Here is a 21,127-nt window from a genome sequence, read left to right as displayed (position 1 = left end):
AGCAAATACGGTGCCAATGTTCAAAAAGGTGTCAAAAAGGGAATCGGGGGCAGGTCTGACTCACACCCCCTTCACACCCACTGCAGGCCGGCCACGCGGAACTCCGGCTGCCGGGAGCAGGTGAGTATATATATATTTTTTATTTTAACACATTTCTGGATGAATTGCAGGGAAGGGCTTATATATTTAAGCCCTTCCTGACAATTCATCCCGCGCACGCCGGCAGCCCATTGCTTTCAATGGAGTCGGCTGTATTGCCGTCTCCATTGAATTCAATGGGCAAACATCGTTCTTCCCTGCCACAGCTGTTACAGCTGTGGCAGAGAAGAAGGATTTGTCTTCTATATGTTCTCAATGGGGTCGGCGCTGCTGCCGCCGGCCCCATTGAGCGCATATAGAGAAGAGAACAGGAATCGCAGATCGCAGATAGGTGCGATCTGCGATTTCTGTTCTGTAATTTATCGGACGAGCGCATAAAAAGCGCTCATGTGTCCGATACCATTGCAAAGCAATGGTTTTATAAAATCGCCGGACGCATGCGCAAATCGCGGCAAAAAACGCCCGTCTGACTAAGGCCTAAGTGGGTAAGAAACTGGTCAGTCATAGAAAGCAGAGGGGGGTTATTAGTGGTAGATACTTTGATTAGGTCACCGTTACTAGTGGGGTACCACAGGGGCAGTATTGGGCCCTATTGTGTTTAATACATTAATTGACGACGTGGAGGGATTGTACAGTAACATATCGACATTTGCAAATGATACAAAACTATGTCAAAAAATTAACACGATAAATTGGGGACTTAAGCAAATGAGGTTTAACACTAATAAATGTAAGGTTCTGCACATGCCACTATTACACACTAAATGGGAAACCACTGGGCAAAACTGACATGGAAAAGGACTTGGGGTTTTTAATTAACTGTAAACTTAGCTAGAGCAACCAGTGTCAGGCAGCTGCTGCCAAGGCAAATAGAATCATGGGGTGCATCAAAAGAGGTCTAGGGGCACATGATGAGAACATTGTTCTTCCTCTTTACAAGTCACCGGTCAGACCACACATGGAACATTGTGGATAGTTTTGGGCAGCGGTACTCAAGAAGGACATATTAGAGCATGAGTGGGTACAAAGAGGGCAATTAAAATAATAAATGGAATGGGCGGACTACAATACCCAGAGAGGTTATCAAAATTGGGGTTATTTAGTTTAGAAAAAAGACAGCTGAGGGGCGACCTAATAACTATATATACATATATCAGGGGACAATACAGAGATATCTTTATATCCAGGACTCTGACTATAACAAGGGGGCGCCCTCTACGTCTAGAGGAAAGAAGGTTTCTACATCGACATACAAGGGGGTTCTTAACTGTAAGAGCAGTGAGACTATGGAACTCTCTGCCTGAGGACGTGGTGATGATTCATGTCGGGAAGGAATGTTTCCCCTAGGAAAATTGGCTTCTATCTCATGGGATTTTTTGCCTTAATCTGGATCAACATTGGGGGGGTAATAGGCTGAACTGGATGGACATAGGTCTTTTTTGTAGTCTTGTGAACATGGCCATTTAAGGCAGATTTACTTATTTACTATTACAATTGTACAAAAGGTAAAAACGTACTTTATGCTGTAGAAATCTTACAGCGAATCACAATTTGTGCGGTAAAAAGATCGTCCCTTGAGGAATTGCGGTCATTGCAGCGCTGTTGCCTTTTACGTATCCCCGTATTCCTAGTTGAAAATCAAATCACTAAACTACAAATGGAACTTCATGGCCCTCCATCTCACCCGAAATATTCTGTATGCACTTCTGTGTATAGCTAAGTATTATATTTAGTTTTTAACATTAACCAGGGAGGCTACGAAATTCCTAAGGATGAGAATAAACCCATCTTTCTTCAGATGTATCCGGACTATAGAAATAGCTGACCTACATTACTCCTATACCATAACCTACAGTAAGCAAAGAATTCATGCTTGCCGGCTCCTCATATTATATTACTGCTATACGGTATATCAATGTTGCAGAAAGTATTACTTGCCCAAACAGTTGGTTATATCCACTGTGTAATAAACCATGATCGGTGGTCCATGTATCACTTAACCATGTGTTATTTTATTACTATATGGATGACTATACCTCTGCTTCGTTTTTCATCCATTTATTAAAAATTGGCCTAGAATTTGCCGAGGTTAGAGGATTACACCTTTCCCCAGTCCAGTTTGGGAGTTTAATTCTCTCCCGAAGTTTGTGCAGAGGTTGGGGGCGCGCCGCTGAACTCCCACCACCTGGCACCGCTGCTCGGATTATTACTTCCTGGTAATTTAGTGCCCTTGCACTGGGTCGATTTGTGCCTTTTCATTTCTAATTGATCTAGTGCCTGTTTAAATGGCAGGAGGCATCTGTTGAGAGTTGGAAGGTTCATAAGGCGCAATAATTCATAACACAGTCTGGAATTTGTCTTTCATATCCCTGGGCTAAGCCCCTGCAGGGTTGGCTAAATTACGGCAGGCAAGGCAGTGCTTTATATTCTCTGTTCAGGACTTGGAGCCTTGCATTAAACTGGGATCAGTGCAGATTACACTATAATATGATGCAGCATTAGAGCCTGCAAATTAGACCGTGCAAACTTCTTAACCTTTTCATTGTCACTCAGTGCCTGCTTTATGCCAGGTTCCAAAGTATTTCACACAGCTTCTACAATTTTGGTGCAAGAAAGGAGAAAGCTGGGGCCCCTATCATACTAATGACTATTACTATTAGAGATGAGCGAGTACACTCGCTAAGGCACATTACTCGAGCGAGTAGTGCCTTAGCCAAGTATCTCCCCGCTCGTCTCTAAAGATTCGGGGGCCGGTGCGGGTGACAGGGGGGGGGAGAGGGAGAGAGAGATCTCCCCTCCGTTCCTCCCCGCTCTCCCCCGCCGCTCCCCGCCGGCCCCCAAATCTTTAGAGACGAGCGGGGAGATACTAGGATAAGGCACTACTCGCTCGAGTAATGTGCCTTAGCGAGTATACTCGCTCATCTCTAATTACTATACATTCCAACCACCATTGTTTTATTGTAATTGACTGGTGACAGGCGATGAGAATCTGTTGGCTTTTTCAGCTGATGGGACAGTGGTAGGTGAGGATATACCAGTCGGTCATTACTGGATTTTAAGATGTATTGCATTATCCATGGAACGGATATTTTGTTCCTGCCAAGATTTGTGAAATTGGTTAGAGTTTGATAAAGGAAAGTGTTCCTTGTAATACACTTATTCTACCAAAAGTAGAGCCCTGAGCAAGAATCAGAAGTAGTATTTATGTCTATATGTTAACACTTAGTGGGGCTCTTTTGACCCTGATGACATCGGATACTCTCCATAGTGTATTTTCTACTGACGTCTAATACACCAGTTGTTTTTTTCCCTCTATTCATCCTGCAAACGTCTGGTGAAATCTCTCAAGGAAGATGGACGTCGTTCATATTTCCTGACCAGACATTCCAGTTTGTCCCACAGATGTTCAGTAGGTTCAGGTCGGGACTCTGTGCAGTCAGTCCAATCGTGGAACATCCATATCCTCAAACCAATGAAAAACAGCGTTGGATTTGGGACAAGGCACATTGTCTTGTTGGAAGTATGGCCGACCATTCCCAGAGTATTAACACATTGTCAGCAGCAGATTATTGTCCAGGATGTCAGGCACACCTCCGTGTTCATGGTTTTTGCCACTACAACCAACGGACCGAGACCATGCCACATAAAACCCAGATCATAACCTCCGCCATACTTAACTGCTGGCAGAACACGGTCAAGCAAATGGCGTTCTCCACACCCAGGTACATTCATCTGATTTGGTAATGTGATTTGTCGCTCTATAGGACGTTCTTTCATTGTCCGACTGTCCAATGACAACGCTCCTTGCACCACTGTAGACAGACCAATTCCCTGTGCTTTGTGAGGGATGGCTTGTGTGCAGCGACATAACCTGTATATCCAATAGCGTGTGGTTCCCGTCACAAACAGAGATACCTCTAAGGGTCTACATCTTACGTAGTATGGTTTAGGACACGGGACATGCAAATAGGACACGATCCATTCTACTGATAGGGGGTCCAAGGTGTATATGGTGTACTAATAGACATATTGGTGCTGCAGATATATTTGCTACAGAAAGCAAAGGGAGCCGTTTATAGGAATGGGCCCGACAAATGCTTCCCAATTATAAGTGGTAGAGGAAGCATTTTATTCTTGCAGTTACTTATTTGCCCAGCCCATTACATATCTCCTACTCTGCACAGACTTAGGTCTGTGTGACTCCTGTGAGTGGATACTGGACCTGTTTATTGAATGCACTGGATGATACATCAGAAGGCAACAATGTGTCTTTAACCCTTTCCAATCCACTGTCTGACGTCTAAAGACATTCTGATTGAAGGCTATACAGCTCCGATGTCGGAAGACGTCCGGCAGGGTATTCTTACTGTATATTACTGGCCGCTCTGTTGTCGGGGGCATCTCCAGCATGACACATACCGCAGTACTGGCTCTAGCCAGTAGATGGCGCCATTGTAAAATGGCAAAAAGAGAAAGCCCTTTAGGAAACCCTGAATCCGAAATTGGATTGCAAAGGGTTAAACCAGTCCGAAGAATGGGAGGTCTAATTTGTAGGTGAGGAATTGGACACTTGATTTTTGGGTTTGCACACTTGAAACGCTCCAGCATAGGGAACAGTTTGCAGTTTGATGTACTTCAGTCACTTCAGTTGTGAACTACTTCTGTGCGTCCAGCAAAACTAAACCCACCTACAATGTTTAGATTCTTTCCCAAATTTAAGTAAAGCTCAGGTTTTGCTGGAATGAATGTATTAACTAGCAGATCCCCCGTCCTATCAGTATAAACATTATAGTCGTTGTGTTATTTTGTATCACTTGCAAGGCTGACATTTAAAAGAGTCCAGTCCAGTGTGTAAAATCTGCAGATTGATAGCGTAATCCGCTACTCCCCTGCATCTGGCAGATTATAGTGCAAAGAGGGTCTGCCGCTTCGGAGGCTACATGAACGTCTTTGCAAACTATCGGAACTCCTTTCAGGAGTAATATGGGAGAATTGGTCTTCAGAATCCATCTTGACATTTCCTTAGGTGAAAGCCGACCAAATATGTCATGTTTCCAGATTCTGCGCTGGTAATACGTGAATCTGCAGACTTTTAGGAAACTAAGTGCCGATACTTTGTGCTCGCTGAACACAATTAAGGACATAAACGCTGCATTTTGTTGTATACATATATTACATTACAAATGCCGCCTGACAATATCGGGGCTCAGATGGGCGCTGCAGGAGGCACGTGTTCTCTACTTTTATGATTTAGGACTTAAAGGCGCAGGAGGGTTCAAGTGAAGAATTATACTGGGTTTTATATGCAGGACTGCTGGCTTCCCTTTAATAAATATTGGGTTACTTGCTAATGTATGCAGTGTTAATGATATACTGCTAGCTGTGGGATTATTAACAGCTTCCCTACAGCTCGGCACTTGGATAATAGGGCTTATTTACTAATATTATCTAAAAGTTAGACAGTCTTAAAATGCGCTGTGTGCCAGGGAAAATCATACTAAGCCCGATGCTGGAAATGCTGGGTGTAGTAAATCTCCCCCTAAGATTATACCATCTAATAGCTGGCTTCGTTTATCCCAAAAATTGCGCTAAGCGTTTTTTGGTGCAATTTAAGCCACGCCCCTTTTGGGGTCAGGATGGTAAAACTGTTCGAAAGTGTCTCAAAACACGCAGCAGATGTGGTGCAAAGCTTGTAAGACCATTTTCTAGTGTAATTTGCGCCAGAAAACTGCTGTATTTTAAATAGTAAATAAGCCCCATTGGAGCTAATTTATCAATAAATTGCGCCAATGTTTTACTAGTTCCCATCAGTTGTACTCTATGCCATATTTATAAAAGAGGTGCACAGCGCTTGTAAATGTGGGGAATATTTAGAAGCACCAGAAAAACTAGTAGATGGGCCAAAAATTTTCGAAATGTGACAAATTTAGATGCTTTACGAAAGAGACGCACGTAGCTCAGGAAACAGTCAATGGAGGAGGCATAAGAAACTGAGCTGCGCCACAACGTACGCTTAAGCATCTGGAATTTCAGGCATATAAAGGACGTTATCCCGCCAAATTATAAATGATAAAATATTTGTTTAAGGAGTCTATGAAAACAAGAGCAATGCGAGCTCCAAAATGACAAGATATGCGCTAAAAGCATGCTTAGGTGGCCATAAACCACGCAGATGCGCCAAAACCAAATAGCTTTTCTGACTGCGCGCAAAATTTTTCTCAGAAGCTGAAAGAGCCAATAATGTTTTTTCATTCTTTTTGGCACAAATCAGTTGTAAATATGTCGTAGAAATCGTACGCCGTTATTCTGGCGCAAATTATGCCACAAATCTGTCATAAATAAGCCCCATTGCGGTAAACTGCTTACAACTATATTCGTTTTCTTCCACTTTCTTCTTCACTTGTCACTACTAATGTGGTATTTGTGGTTCCCTTGCAGACATCCGCTGTTCCCGCTGTTGACGCTGCTGTTTGAGAAGTGTGAGCAGGCCACACAGGGCTCCGAGTGCATCACATCCGCCAGCTTTGATGTGGATATTGAGAATTTTGTCCACCAGCAAGAACAAGAACATAAGCCATTTTTCAGTGAAGATCCTGAGCTGGACAACCTGGTAAAGATCATTTTAACCACTTCAGCTAAAGTGTTACGGAAACTACGGCGGCCAAAGCTAGAAGCATTGTATTCTTCCTTGGATACAATGCTTCTAGGAAAAAATCAACTTCATAATACGGCATCTTATTCTTAAAGGGAGTGTCCGGTGACATACATTTTTTTACAGTGCTTCGAATGCTTTAAAGGGGTGAGTGTCTGACCAGTGGAACCCCACAGTGATCCCAAGAATCGGGGTCCAGTCGGTGCCCAACTGAATGGAGTGGAGGTCGCGCAGGTGCGGCAGTACTCCATTCACTTCAATGACAGCGCTAAAAATTGCAGAGGCGCTTGAATTCAGTAATCTCCAGTGCTGTCATTGAATTGAACGGAGCAGCGACATGCCTGTACAACCTCCACTCCATTCACTTCGGGACATGCCAGACCCTTGTTCTCAGGATCAGTGGAGGACCCAGTGGTTGGACCCCACCGATCATAAAGTTATCCCCTATCTTGTGGATAGGGGATAACTTGGCATAACCCCTTTAGAGTAATAAAAAAAGCAATACCCGTTTTAGCAATCCCCCCCAGCTCCTGATTTGACGCTTCCCAGGTCCTCCATTGGTCTCTTCACTTCCTGGTTTCTGTTGGCACAGACATGTGACTACAAACAATTGCTGACCATAGCAATGACCTGCTGCAGATGCTGATTGGCTGCAGCTGTCACATGTGCATGCCAGGTTCTGGCTACAATTAGTCACATGTCTGTGTCAACATATCAGGAAGCACGGAAACCAGTGGGGGACCCTATGAAGCAAAAGAACGGAAGTGGTGGGGGATCAGTAAGGCGAGCATTACATCTTTTAGTATTTTAAAGCATTCTGAGTATTTAAAAATAAAATATTAAGTGGTCGGACAACCCTTTAAGTTTTGCAATATTTATTTTACGTTAAATATAGTAAGTCCTATTAGGGTGGTTTCACACCTGCATCACAGTTACGCTTTCCTGCTCCATTGGGGAGCAGGAACGGGGAATCCCCACATCCGAACGGCTCCGTCTCTGGATGGAACCGAACAGTACCAAACAGACCCCATTGACTATAATGGAGTCCGCTTGTCTTCTGGACGTAAGAAAAGGTGCTGCATGTAGCACTTTTTCTTCCGGTATTTTGAGCCAGATCTGTGCCGGAGGTCCTAATGCAGATATGAAACCGGCCCTACATCATGGGTGCAGTGACTATTCGGTGATGTCAAGGCCTAGTGCTGGGAGCTTCCTGTTGGGTAAAACGGGTCACAGTGCCAGCAGTTGGCTGTTGGATGCCAACAGTGCCTACTACCAGCTGTTGACCTCACTGTGAAGACAATGCATGGTTACAAACTTGACTATTGGCATACATACAATGTAGGCCTGCATTAGGTTTTTAGGTGAAGGCAGCAATTTCTTCTGTTGGGAGATCTCGAGTGATGGACGCTATCACGCTAGTGGGGTATAAATGTAGCCAGTCAGTTATAGGATAACATTACGCACCCCTGTAATGGAGGACTGGGGTGTCGTGTTTTGAGTATTAAAGATTTATAGATTTATATAAGTTCTTGGCCAACAGCCAAAAAACTGTAACCAAAAGATTATTTCCCCATTAGATAAAATAGTAGTGTATGACTTCGGTGTTCAGGATACTTTTAATTTGTCCCCGGTACATAAGAGGATGACGGAGCAAGTTGATCTTTTATCTAATTACATTGATTCCCCCATTGATGCCGCTGCGGACTTTTCACACCACATTATTAATAAACGGAAATCATTCCATCTGAATATGTCTTAACTGGGCGCTTTGTCTTTAAAAGTCACAGCTATTCTGCGGTCACTAGTTTTTATTTGTTGTTTGGCTAAATGTTAATGGTCCTGACTTCCCTTTCATAAGCCTCGCTGTGTTCATTTTAAGGAGGATTGGATTTTTAAAGGGCATGGAATCTATTTATTGTCAGAGGGATGATAATAATGAGAATGGGGATGAAATCTTCGTCAGGAAGAAAGTTTGTTTGCAGACAGGAAGGAAGAAATCTGTGCAGACCAGATGTCAGACCCCAGACCACTCTGATAGCGTTACATGAAGCATTCTCTATAAATACACATAGCACTTCATGCAAGCTTTCCATATATATATATATGACTATACCCCCATCAGATCCATACGGCACATCTGTAAATGACAATTCTGCCTCCCTGTATACACAGTGGGGGTATTTCACTGATATGGAGTGGCCACAACTACTTTTACACTGCAAAATCTCTATTTCTTTGTTCAAAGGGGTTGTCCAGTTGCAAATTATTGATAGCTTATGTGCAAGATAGGCCAACAGTAGTAGATTGGAGAGAGTCCATTACCTGGAATCCCCACCAATCACCTGTTCTTCAACCAGTGCACTCATACCATGAACTTATGCAAAAAGCAGACAGCTCCATTCTATCTGCAGTGGCCAGGCTAGGTATTACAGACAAAGATCCTATTCACTTCAATGGGAATTTAGCCTGTAATACCAAGCATGACCAATACAATGGAAAAAGAGCTGTCTGTTTTCTGCAAACACACTGGCCTGCCGATAATCTGAGCAGTGAGGGTCCCAGGCGACGGGCCATCCGCCGTTAATCTACTGTTGGTGGCCTGTCCTGCAAATAGGCAATCAATAGTTTGCAACTGGTCATTCCCTTTAAATATTGCTATACTCAAAGTAGAGAGGGGCCACATAGAAGTGAAATTTCCTTCTTTTTTTGATACTGGTTTCATACCACCACTCCATCCTAGGATCATAGAGCCTACACTTGTTTGCTGTCCCTTTCCAACAAGCCTACTATGGAAGGTAGATTAGTCCGGGGAAAGCTTTACAGGACTATAGAGCTGATGGAGTCGGGAAGGAATTTTCCCCCAAATGGGCTGATTGGCTTCTGCCTCTTGGGGTTTTTGCCTTCCTCTGGATCAACTAGGAGGTTGAAATAGGCTGAACTAGATGGACATTGTCTTCATTCAGCCTAACATACTATGTTACTATGATCTTACACATGGGACAGCTATCAACTGAATGGATATGTTTCCAAACCCCTCTGTTCAATGTCATATCAATAGAGAATGAGGATAAGCAGCTGCTAGACACCTCTGGTGCTGCTAACTGTATATTCATAGAGAAACAACAGATCTTGACTGGTTAAACCCCACCTGTTTGACCATTTTCTGTGGGCGGACAGTCAATCGTTGGGACGTCTTACCAAATATCTTGAGATAGTGGTTAGGTGAACTGTAATACTTGCACATTACCACAGAATATTTAATATACTTGATCGTAATATGTCTGCAACAAATGGATGGAGACGGCACAAAGTAACGTAATTAGAATTGGAGTTAAACTTTGACCCCTCTTGTCCATGCAAAACCACTTCCACTCGGAGGCTGATCCGCTTGTTCTGTTTGCACATGGTTTGGATGGAGCGCACATTACAGTCGGCCGCCTGCTGGTGATTTATTACATAAATGTTTACTGCTAGCTTTTAGCAAACCATACATTTATTCCCGGTTTAGAAGGCAGGCCACATAACAAATCTCAATGAGCCCGTGTACACGCTCTGGCAACTATGTTTTAGTACCTGCCATGCTCCCTTAATCACTGATCCTGCAAATGTCTGAGGAACGATGATGAAACTTCTGTTTCCAAGACGTCTCCTTTGATAAGGAGCAGCAGTAATTTGTGCTTGAGATCCAGACCGTGTATCTTACTAGCGAGGAGGCATCCACCAGAGCAATATAGAAGCCTAGCGTGTGGCTGCTGGGCCCTAATGCAACATTTGCATCAGATCTACATGTCATTCAGGGTGGATCAGACAATGTGGGTAAATCTGCACTGAAAACGGCGATGAAAAATACGCATCTGGTCCACAGTGACAGAACGCCAGTGTTCGCTTTGTTTTGTGATACTTTGTGATGTTTGTGAAAACGTGTAACATCGCCTCGTAGATGGCTCGGGTTATCAATCGAAAGGCGATCTGCCAAATTTGCTCTGAGAAATGCAGGGCGTATTTTGCATTAAATTGTTCAGTTTTAGGCTGGGTTCACACAGGGCGGATTTGTCGTAGAAATCTTGCTGTAGCGAAAAACCGCGAGATTTCCCGCAGGACATGTGCAGCTTCAAAGCCCGCAGCACTTAGCCGCAGGTTTTGGAGTGGCTTCGCCGCATGATTTTCCATTGTGAGCGCCTCTCCCATAGAGAGGAGCGAGGCCGCAACGGAAAGAAAAAAGAATTGACATGCTGCGTCCCGGAAATCCGCGCTGCAGCATCAGCTAATGCCGGCTTTGCCGCGACAGATTGTCCGCCCCGTGTGGATGAGATTTTTGACAAATCTCGTCCACGTGGCTGGCAAAACCTGGGATGAGCAACAGCAGGCAGATTTGCCTTAACGAAATTCCACAGCGAAATTCTGCGGCAAATCCGCCCTGTGTGAACCCAGCCTTAGAAGGTTTCTCTTTGTGGCGTGCTATAAGGGGCTTCCCTAGAGGGAAAACAAGTTTGCTATGACTGCAGTCAAAACGAAAAAAGGGTTTGGCACCGGACTGAGCAAAGTGTGATTGTTCTCAGTAAGAGAAACCAAGTAATCTTGTAGATATGAAACCTTTTAATGGCTAACAAAAATACATTATGTTATAGCAAGTTTTCGGATCTTCTATGGACTCTTCCTCAGGCTTAATGAAACTGATTTGGATGGAATATATATATATATATATATATATATATATATACACACACATATACATACATACACACACACAAGCACAGAGACGATAGCCCTCTTCACCTAAATACAAATGTTCACACATAGAAATTTGATTTGCACTTAAAACAATACTAGACAAGCTGAGCAGAGAGATAAATACTTAATCAGTCCACTGAGCTAAGCAATGTGACAGTTTTATGATGTGGGCTATCTCGCCTTTAGACCAGCATATAAAGGGTATGGAACAATACCTCTACAGCGCCATCTATTGTATGGAAGCATTCCTTTAAATCAATGTATAAATTTTTATGAAGTTTTTAAAAAACAATGATTGGGAAGAGGACATCCCTCTTGACCTCTTTAAGACATTTCATATTCTTCACTGATGCAAGAATCCCACTCTGAGGTTCAAAGGCACCAAAAGTTGTGCTAGATTGTTGCATGAGTCACAAGTAGAGTACAGTAATCTAATGCCCCATTCAGGTGGAATGATTAAGGTTCAGAAAATTGTTCTAACGAATGAAACTGAATCGTTCAGTTTGAACGCAGGCAAACAATTGAACCGCGAGCAAGAACTGTGAGGTTGTCGCTCGTCGTCCAGTTTCAGCTGGCATAAAAACCAGCACGGGGTTGTGCACTTATTGTGCAGTTTAAACACTGACATAGGAATGTGAAACACTGAACAACTACCCTGTTTCCCCGAAAATAAGACGCGTCTTATATTAATTTTTGCTCCCAAATATGCGCTATGTCTTATTTTCAGGGGGTGTCTTATTTCGCCGCCGCAAATCCGTCTGTGGCCGCTAATCACTCAATTGGTCAGCTTTGTGGACGAAATTTCTCAGAAATCTCGTCCACATGGGACAGCAAATCTGTCACGGCAAAGCTGGGAGAAGCCGGTGTTGTGGTGCGGATTCACCGGCCACAGAAACTGAAAAGCGTGCAGCCAGGTCGCTTCAAAACAAGCGGCTGAGTGTCGTGGGTTTTGAAGCAGCGCTTTCCTGGCGGAAAACTCGCTGTTTATCGCTGTGGCCAAACTGCGAGATTTCCGCTGGAAATACGCTCTGTGAGAACCCAGCCTTAAGAATCACACACAGGTTGCCTGACTCACACACAGAGCCATAAAAAAATAAAAGCTGTAAAGTAACGTACCTGTCTGCAGACAGAAGTTCCTGTACCACTTGTAAGCAGGGATGGTATTGCAGCTTCCGGCCACCAGGGGGAGCTCATCACAGCAGACATGTACAGCAGGAACAGAACGTACAGTATGGACTTTTCCAGCCAGCAAGGGGAGCTCACAACAGCACACTCGTACAGCACAGCAGGGACAGGATAACAGCAGACTGTCTGCAGATCTACCTATACATCTGGAGGTAGGAGACAACGGGGATGGCAGCAGGGGACAGGCCTCTTGACTTGTCTGCACACTTTACTATGCCTTACTATCGGGAGGTGCCTTATATTTGGGACTTCTGCAAATTTCAGGGGGTGTCTTATTTTCAGGGGGTGCCTTATTTTCGGGTAGTGCATGAGAATCATCTAGTTAAACAGGCTGTACGAGCACGGATGAACTGGTAATGACTTCACCAGCTTTTCCGCCAGGGAAATGGGAATCATGAGATTTTCACCCTATGTAAAAGAACCTTTAGGGTGAATGAGGAGGGTTGTTGCTGCTGGATCCTGGTGTGAGGAAGCTATGATAGCCTGCAGTATGTGTTGCACAGGAGGACTTAGTGGACTGCTGGCCAGATTCGTAAAGAAGATAGACTGTGCAGTCTGTGAAAGTTGCCAGCTTAGGATAGTGGATAGAGGAGCCATCAAGAGAAAATCTGGTGACGCTGTGTTAAGGAACCAAATACTACCTGATCAAGGAAGGCTGAAATATACAGCTCAAAGGAAACAGTGGTGTAGTCATTCTCCCAAACCAAAACAAACCTGGGTCAATAGTATTGTTGACTCCTATGCAACAGATCCGTAAGTGAGGACAGCCTCAACATAGACACTAGGTGTGCACACTGGAAAAGGAAAACCGTTTCTTTACTAGCAGTCTAGTTATAAGAGTTAGAATTAACATTGCAGATATTGGGGTTTATTTATTAAGCCTTTTCCGCTAGATACATTGCATTATTTGCGCCACAATAGCAGCATAGTATTTTTACGACATATTTACAACTGATTTTCGTCAAGAAGAGTGAAACATTATGAAAGGACCTGCCAATTTTTTTTTTCTTTGAATATGGGAGTGGCTTCTGTGTGGTGGATGTTTTTGACTCACTTATAAAGCTGAATTTCAGAAAACCGGTAGAAAAAGTAAGTGCAGATTAGACCAAGTAAAATTCGGTCTATATAGCATACTTAACTAGTTAGCGCATTTTATGGCACTTACTTTTTTTTGCCAAATTTTGTGCAATTTTATTGCACAGTCTTTCAGCCTCTGAGACAAATTTGAAGCGCAGACAGAAAGGCTATTTCATTTTGGCGCATCTGTGTGGTTTTTGGCGCAATTAAGCATATTTTTTTTTGGAACATCATTTCGTCATTTTGGCGATCGCATTGCTTTTGTTTTCATAAACTTTTCAAACAATTTTTATTATTTTAGTGGGATAACCTCCTTTATATGGCTGGGAATCCAGACGCTCAAGCCACTCGCTGTAAAAATCGCCTCAGCACGCACTTGGAGGTAAATGTTGAGCGAAGTCAAACCAATTCCCCATTTTGGCGCATCTATCATAAATTATGGCGCATCTCAGCTTCTTATGCCTCCTCTTTTGACTGCTTACTGGCCTGCCTGTGTCTCCTTCGTAAACGTCGTAAAAATGTAGTGCATTTAGAAACTTTTTGGCGCATCTATTAGTTTTTTCCGGTGCTTCTAAATATTCACCACATTTACAAGCGCCGTTCACCTCTTTCATAAATATGGCGCAGATTACACCTGTCAACCGGCACAAATTATGCTTTTACTGATAAATAAGCCCCATTGAGTCTTGTGCAAACTTCTAGTACCCAAACCCGGTTTATGGACTGTACTTATTAAAGGAACATTACATACCGTAGTATGCTGTATGAGAGCGTTAACCCTTGAAGGAACTTTGTGTTACATTACTTGTCTGTGCTTTGAGTGCAATGGAACTGATCGCTACAAAGTATCTTCAAAACTATTTTCCTAACATTGATATAATTGCATATTACATTTGCAGTATTAACAAACTTGGAATTAGTTAGCCGTAGCTAGCCTTATGGAAGTTTACAGTAAAGTACAATGGCTTATTCATTATTATACTGATACTACCACGTTTCCCCGAAAATAAGACAGTGTCTTATATTAATTTTTGTTCAAAAAGGTTTAACTTTTTTACATGTATAGCTGCCTGGACACTATTTAAATTGACTTTTTAAATTAACTGTTAGCAGGGCTTAATTTTGGAGTAGGGCTTATATTTGAAGCATCCTCAAAAAGCCTGAAAAATCATTTTGCATCCTCAAAAATTCTGGAGAATCAAACTATGTATTATTTTCAGGGTATGTTTTATTTTCAGGGAAACAGGGTAGTACCAGTATTTACTAAGCCACTTACTAATATAATATAAGGGATTAGAGTTGGTCACAGGTCCTAAACCAGCAGAGCCGGACAGCAGACATGTGCTTACAGGACTTGTGATGATGTCACAGTCATGTGATCAGTCACCGGGGCTCTGAGCTCTGCCCCTGATCACATGATGGTGACATCACAGGTCCTGTAAGCACTTGGCTGCTGTCAGGCTCTGCATGTTTTAGGACCTGTGATGACGTAACCATCATGTGATCAGGGGCGGAGCTCAGAACCCTGGTGACTGACCACATAATGGTAACATCATCATGTGTAAGGCCTCAGTCAGACGGGCGTTTTTTCGCGCGATTTGCGGATCGCATGATGGATGCGCATCCGCAAATCGCGTGACCGGGGCTGATGATTCGCCGAAAAACCTGCAACTAGCAGCGTTTTCGGTGAAACGTTCCCAGCACTGCCCGCTATCCTCTGCCACAGCTCTGGCAGAGGAAAACGATGTTCGTCCATTGAATTCAATGGAGTCGGCAATACAGCCGGCTCCATTGAAAGCAATGGGCTGCCGGCGAGCGCAGGATGAATTTTCTGGGAAGGGCTTAAAAATATAAACCCTTCCCTAAAAACCATTGAATGACAGCTGAGAGCTGCCTCTGATTGGTCCCTGCGCTCAGCCAATCAGAGGCAGCACTCACTCACCCATTCATGAATTCATGAATGGGTGAGTGAGAGCTGCCTCTGATTGGTGAGAGCTGTGACCAATCAGAGGCAGCCCATTCAGCAGGTGGGGATTTTAAATCCGCGCCTGCTGAATACTACACAGAGCAGTTCAGGAGAACTGCCGGCCGGCCGCGACTGAACTCCGTCTGCAGGGAAAAGGTGAGTATACTTTTTTTTCTTTTACATATTTTCGGATGGTTTTCGGGGAAGAGCTTATATTTTTAAGCCCTTCCCGAAAATTCATCCCGCGCTCGCTGGCAGCCCATTGCTTTCAATGGAGCCGGCTGTATTGCCGGCTCCATTGAATTCAATGGGCAAACATCATTCTTCTCTGCCACAGCTCTTATAACTGTGGCAGAGGAGAATGATCTTTATAGTATATGTTCTCAATGGGGTCAGCGCTGCTGCCGCCGGCCCCATTGAGCGCATATATAGAACACAAGGAATCGCAGAACGCAGATAGGCGCGTTCTGCGATTCGTCATGTCCTATAATTTATCGCACATCCGCATAAAAAGCGGACATGTGACCGATCCCATTGCGAAGCATTGGGTCTATATATGCGCAGATCGCATGCGCAAGTCGCGCGAAAAAACGCCGTCTGACCGAGGCCTAACTCACACAGTCACTCAGTCACACATCACTCAGTATTTTGATTCACTTGCATTACTCTGTTCTTGAATGTAGTATCTTCTGTAACTCCTCCTTCAGCATCGTATCCTGAACCTGCATCTCGATATCAGCACCCGCGTCAATATGGTGTACCCACAAGAGATATATGGATCCATATTACCCAATAGAACATAAAACCAATAATTGCAAATACAGATCCAGCAATGATGAAATAGTGATGACATGCGGTTGTAGCGTTATCTGTAACCCTTCCGTATTAAGGACGTGGCAATACGCTTGTGTGAAACCGGCCTCACTGCATATGTAATAGTTGCAAAATAATGACATTTTTGTTAACACTACCGCAAAAATGGCAACTTAAGGCTGGTTTCACATCTGCGTTGGGACTTCAGTCGGCAGCACTTTTTCTTCCGGCTAAAAGCAGGGTAGTCAATGGGGTCCGTTTGGCGCTGTTCGTTTCTATCCTAAGGGCACCTGACCACAGGCGGAAATCCCGCGGCGGGATTTCCCGCGGGACTTCCGCCGCTCAAAGCCTGCATAGGATTGCGTTAACAAATGCAATCCTATGCAGACGGACGGAGTTGCGGGGCGCGGGTGACTACGCACTGGTCCCTGTAGGCGCTCGGGTCAGGTCCTGCGGCGAGAATCCTCGCCGCCGGATCCGACCAGCCCGTCTGCAGGCGGCCTAACACAGAGCCATTCAGCCATTGGAATTTCTCTTTCCTACTCCCTGAATGGAGCAAGAAAGCAGAACTCCAGACACCACCCGGAAAAAGCCAAAATCACAAGAGGAAATGTTATACAAGTATACTGTTACAATTTGCATACATTTGTTAGTAATCTCTCCCATAAAAGTTACAAAAGTGCCACTACTAGTGGGCCAGATGATAAATACAATGTGTTATTAGCAACATGCAGTATGCAGTGCACAGGGCAGATCGGGGGAGATTACACAGCAAAAGGCACCAGATATCTAGCAATTTAGGGTGAATGCCCTCGGACGGATTTCTACCACATTTCCCGCGGCGGAAATCCGCAGCTATTAGGTTCTATTGAACCTAATAGCTTTTCTGCCCGCCAATGCTCACATGCGGATTTCCGCGCGGGAAATAAATCGCGGCATGTTCTATTTGCCGCGGATTTACGCCGCCGAAGGTCTCCATTAATGTAACATTAATGGAGAGCGCGGAATTCCCCAATTACTCGCAGACACTTCTTTGTTTAAATCAAGGTACTCCTGCAGCGTAAATCCGCGGGCGTATCTTGTGGGCTTGGGCCCTTATATTGCACTAAGCATTGGTGTACTGTACATGCCATGCACTAATTTTATCGTGTTTTAGACACGTTTTATGGCTTCCTAGACCATTTCGAAAAGTATCTAGAAAAAGAGGGCAAGGCACAATAGAATTGTAAACTAGGTAGCAAAAGGAAGTGTCTAATGTGTTTATCCAGATGCACCAAATTTATCGTACTTTTTGCACCAGTGCGGTGAATTTGGTGCGGTGTCTGCCTGTTCCACCTAGCGCCTCAGCAAAGTTTTCAAAGTTTGTAGTAGTTTGCTAGGGCTCTAAACTTTAGATGCCAGCTCAGGCCTTTATGCAGCTCACATATTGACCTTTCCTTCCTCTGACCATTTATGCCCGGTATTACGGCTTGGTTTTTAACTGACCAGAAACGACTCTCGCCCCCCAGTATGTTGAATTCATATTGCCACCTTATGTTCTAGCTCTTCTCCTGCAATGTAAATCCCGAGAAATTGTTCTGGCGTAGAGATGATGAAAAGGCCAGCGACATTAGCCATCATTAGAAGCGAAATCATGTATTCCTCACAGCCGAGATGCACATAATTAGAAAATAGAAAAAGGTCAGATCTTGCCATTATCAACTCAATCAGCCGCAGAGTGCCACGCAGTCAATTAATTCAGCATCTGTGTTTTTTACAATCCTGTGCACGTCTTTCGGTGGCCTGTAACTCTTCAGGGGGACAGATATACTGCTTGGCCAGGCAGTGACATAAATGAGAGCTGAACAAATGATCTGAGCTAATTGAGAGATTTATGTCATTCCGTGTGTCTGTACCGTGCAGATAGATCTCTCCGTCGCCGTTGTTTTACATCGTACATAGAAATATGCTTCCCTGTCATCGGGATTATCGGGCTATTATTGTGCGCCTCCATCATACAATTAGAATATGTGGTTTATAAAAAATGGAGCCGCAACATATCCGCGGAAAGGAAAAACGAATATGTCACCCCATCCCCCACCCCAAAAAAATCTAGAGGTTTTTGTGAATGCATGAGGGTCTCATTATATAACAAACTTAGTTATAGTAATGAGGGAGGATATGCATGAGTTTTTTGAGGGGGGTTACGGCAAATCCGCTGCGGTAAATAACATGGTTTTGCTGTATTGACAAAAATAGTAGCTAAAATAAAAATGCGGCAAAAAAGTTCCCTGTGAGTCTGACCGTGATAGCCGCGCTATCCATTGCAGAAACAACAATATGACCGCACTGTGTTAATGCACCCTTAGTCATTTTCCGCCTCAGGTTAACATTCATCTCGCCGAAATTATCTTACAAGCTGTTTTTTCATTTGCAATATTTATTGCAAGAGACACATAAATTATCGACTCCTGTCCGTTCCTCCACATAGTAATCATTTTTATCGTCTTTTTATAAGTCATTAAAGATCTTTCAATCCGCAGCACTAAACAAATTCACCAACGTATATCGCTCATTAATCTCCGGACAAAGACAAGTGACCTCGCTGTCTGCCTTTCACAGGGTTATTTAAAGCTTTTCTTTGGGGGTCAAAGGGACATTAATAATACAGGAGCTGGGAAGTCCTTTAATATACTGTAATTGTGCGGTGGTCTCCAATCTTTCGCCCTCCGGCTATTGCTGCCTACTGCTGTTAGCACATGATTGGAGTTGTAGTTCTGTATTTACGGCCACAGGTTGGAGATCGTTTACCCTGTCTTAGGAAAGGGGGCTTTGTCATAGGAAAGGGGCTTTGACATAGGAAAGGGGGCTTTGTCATAGGAAAGGGTGCTTTGTCATAGGAAAGGGTGCTTTGTCATAGGAAAGGGTGATTTGTCATAGGAAAGGGTTCTCTGTCATAGGAAAGGGTGCTTTGTCATAGGAAAGGGTGCTTTGACAAAGGAAAGAGTGTTATGTCATAGGAAAGAGTGCTTTGTCATAGGAAAGAGTGCTATGTCATAGGAAAGGGTGCTCTGTCATAGGAAAGGGTGCTCTGTCATAGGAAAGGGTGCTCTGTCATAGGAAAGGGTGCTTTGTCATAGGAAAGGGTGCTCTGTCATAGGAAAGGGTGCTTTGTCATAGGAAAGGGTGCTCTGTCATAGGAAAGGGTGCTCTGTCATAGGAAAGGGTGCTCTGTCATAGGAAAGGGTGCTTTGTCATAGGAAAGGGTGCTCTGTCATAGGAAAGGGTGCTTTGTCATAGGAAAGGGTGCTCTGTCATAGGAAAGGGTGGTCTGTCATAGGAAAGGGGGCTTTGTCATAGGAAAGGGTGCTCTGTCATAGAAAGGGGTGCTCTGTCATAGGAAAGGGCGCTCTGTCATGGGAAAGGGTGCTTTGTCATAGGAAAGGGTGCTGTGTCATAGGAAAGGGTGCTGTGTCATAGGAAAGGGTGCTTTGTCATAGGAAAGGGTGCTATGACATTGGATGGAATGTTCTGCAAGATAAATATTCTGCTGTCAAAATCTGCAGATCTAAAAATGTAGATTTGATGTGTAATTTCAGGCCCTTTTTCTTTTGTAGATCAAAATATGCATAGTAGACATGAAGATTTTGGTGCAGATTTTCCTGCCCGGTGGAATTTTCCATCCCGTGTGAAAGTGCCCTAAAGAGAATGGGCGTATGGATGCTGCAAACAAAGATCTCTGAGTAGCACAGGATTATATGAGCCTGTAAATGGATGAGTGTATGAACGTTTATGCAATTTCCTACTGTTAGTTACCCAAACAGCTCACACGAAGGACCATCACCCACTTGTGTTTTTTAATGTGATTGTCAATTGGACTTTCTAATGTTAATAACGCATCGCACAAAAATCGCAAAGCACAAACTTGCAATACGTTTTTAACATTAGAAAGTCCCATTGACAATCGCGTTAAAAAAACACAGCAATATTAAAAAACGCTAGTTTGTGGTAGCCCTAAGGGTATGTTCACATGACAGAATTTTCTGCCTCTGCAACCAAGGCAAAAATTTGCGAATCTCTGCTGTGATGTTCCCGCAGATCTGCACATGATATTAGCTCTACCAACAAGCAAAATCTGTGAGCAGAAAATCCGAAGCAGTTCCGCGCAGATTGCCATCAAAAAGTGACAAGTCAAAAAATGTCAGAATTGTGAATGAACATTTTACCCATTGACAGCACTAAATCTGTATGGAGATCCACAGCAAAAACTGTGGCAGAAATAGCCACAAATCAGTCTTCATTGAATTATAGAATGGTAGAGTTAGAAGGGACCTACAAGGTCATCGGGCCCAACCCCCTGCTCAGTGCAGAATTCACTAAGTCATCCCAGTCAGATGTCTGTCCAGTCTCTATTTGAAGACTTCCATTAAAGGAGAATTCACCACCTCCCATGGCAACCTGTTCCACTCATTGATCACCCTCACTGTCAGAAAGTTTTTCTAATATCTAATTTGTGTCTCCTCCCTTTCAGTTTCTTCCCATTGCTTCTAGTCTTTCCTTGTGCAAATGAGAATAGGGCTGATCCCTCTGCACTGTGACAGCCCTTCAGATATTTGTAGACCGCT

General features: G+C 43.8%; 2 protein-coding genes across 9 annotated transcripts in view; one reads left to right on the top strand and one right to left on the bottom strand.

Moving 5' to 3' along the window:
* LOC136632055 (pyruvate carboxylase, mitochondrial-like) overlaps positions 1-21,127 on the bottom strand; it is a 217,674-nt gene that overhangs the window by 22,496 nt on the left and 174,051 nt on the right. The window lies entirely within an intron of this gene.
* Positions 1-21,127, top strand: part of PKNOX2 (PBX/knotted 1 homeobox 2) — a 395,914-nt gene that overhangs the window by 314,956 nt on the left and 59,831 nt on the right. For all 8 annotated transcript variants that reach the window (XM_066606646.1, XM_066606640.1, XM_066606642.1 and 5 more), the window contains one exon: positions 6,538-6,709. In XM_066606646.1, coding sequence (XP_066462743.1) covers positions 6,538-6,709 — 172 coding nt within the window. The remainder of the gene's footprint in view (positions 1-6,537; positions 6,710-21,127) is intronic.

This window comes from Eleutherodactylus coqui, chromosome 6, assembly GCF_035609145.1.
Source record: "Eleutherodactylus coqui strain aEleCoq1 chromosome 6, aEleCoq1.hap1, whole genome shotgun sequence".
Lineage (NCBI taxonomy): Eukaryota > Metazoa > Chordata > Amphibia > Anura > Eleutherodactylidae > Eleutherodactylus > Eleutherodactylus coqui.
The sequence above is the reverse complement of the archived record's forward strand: the minus strand, read 5'-3'. Positions and strand labels throughout refer to the sequence as shown.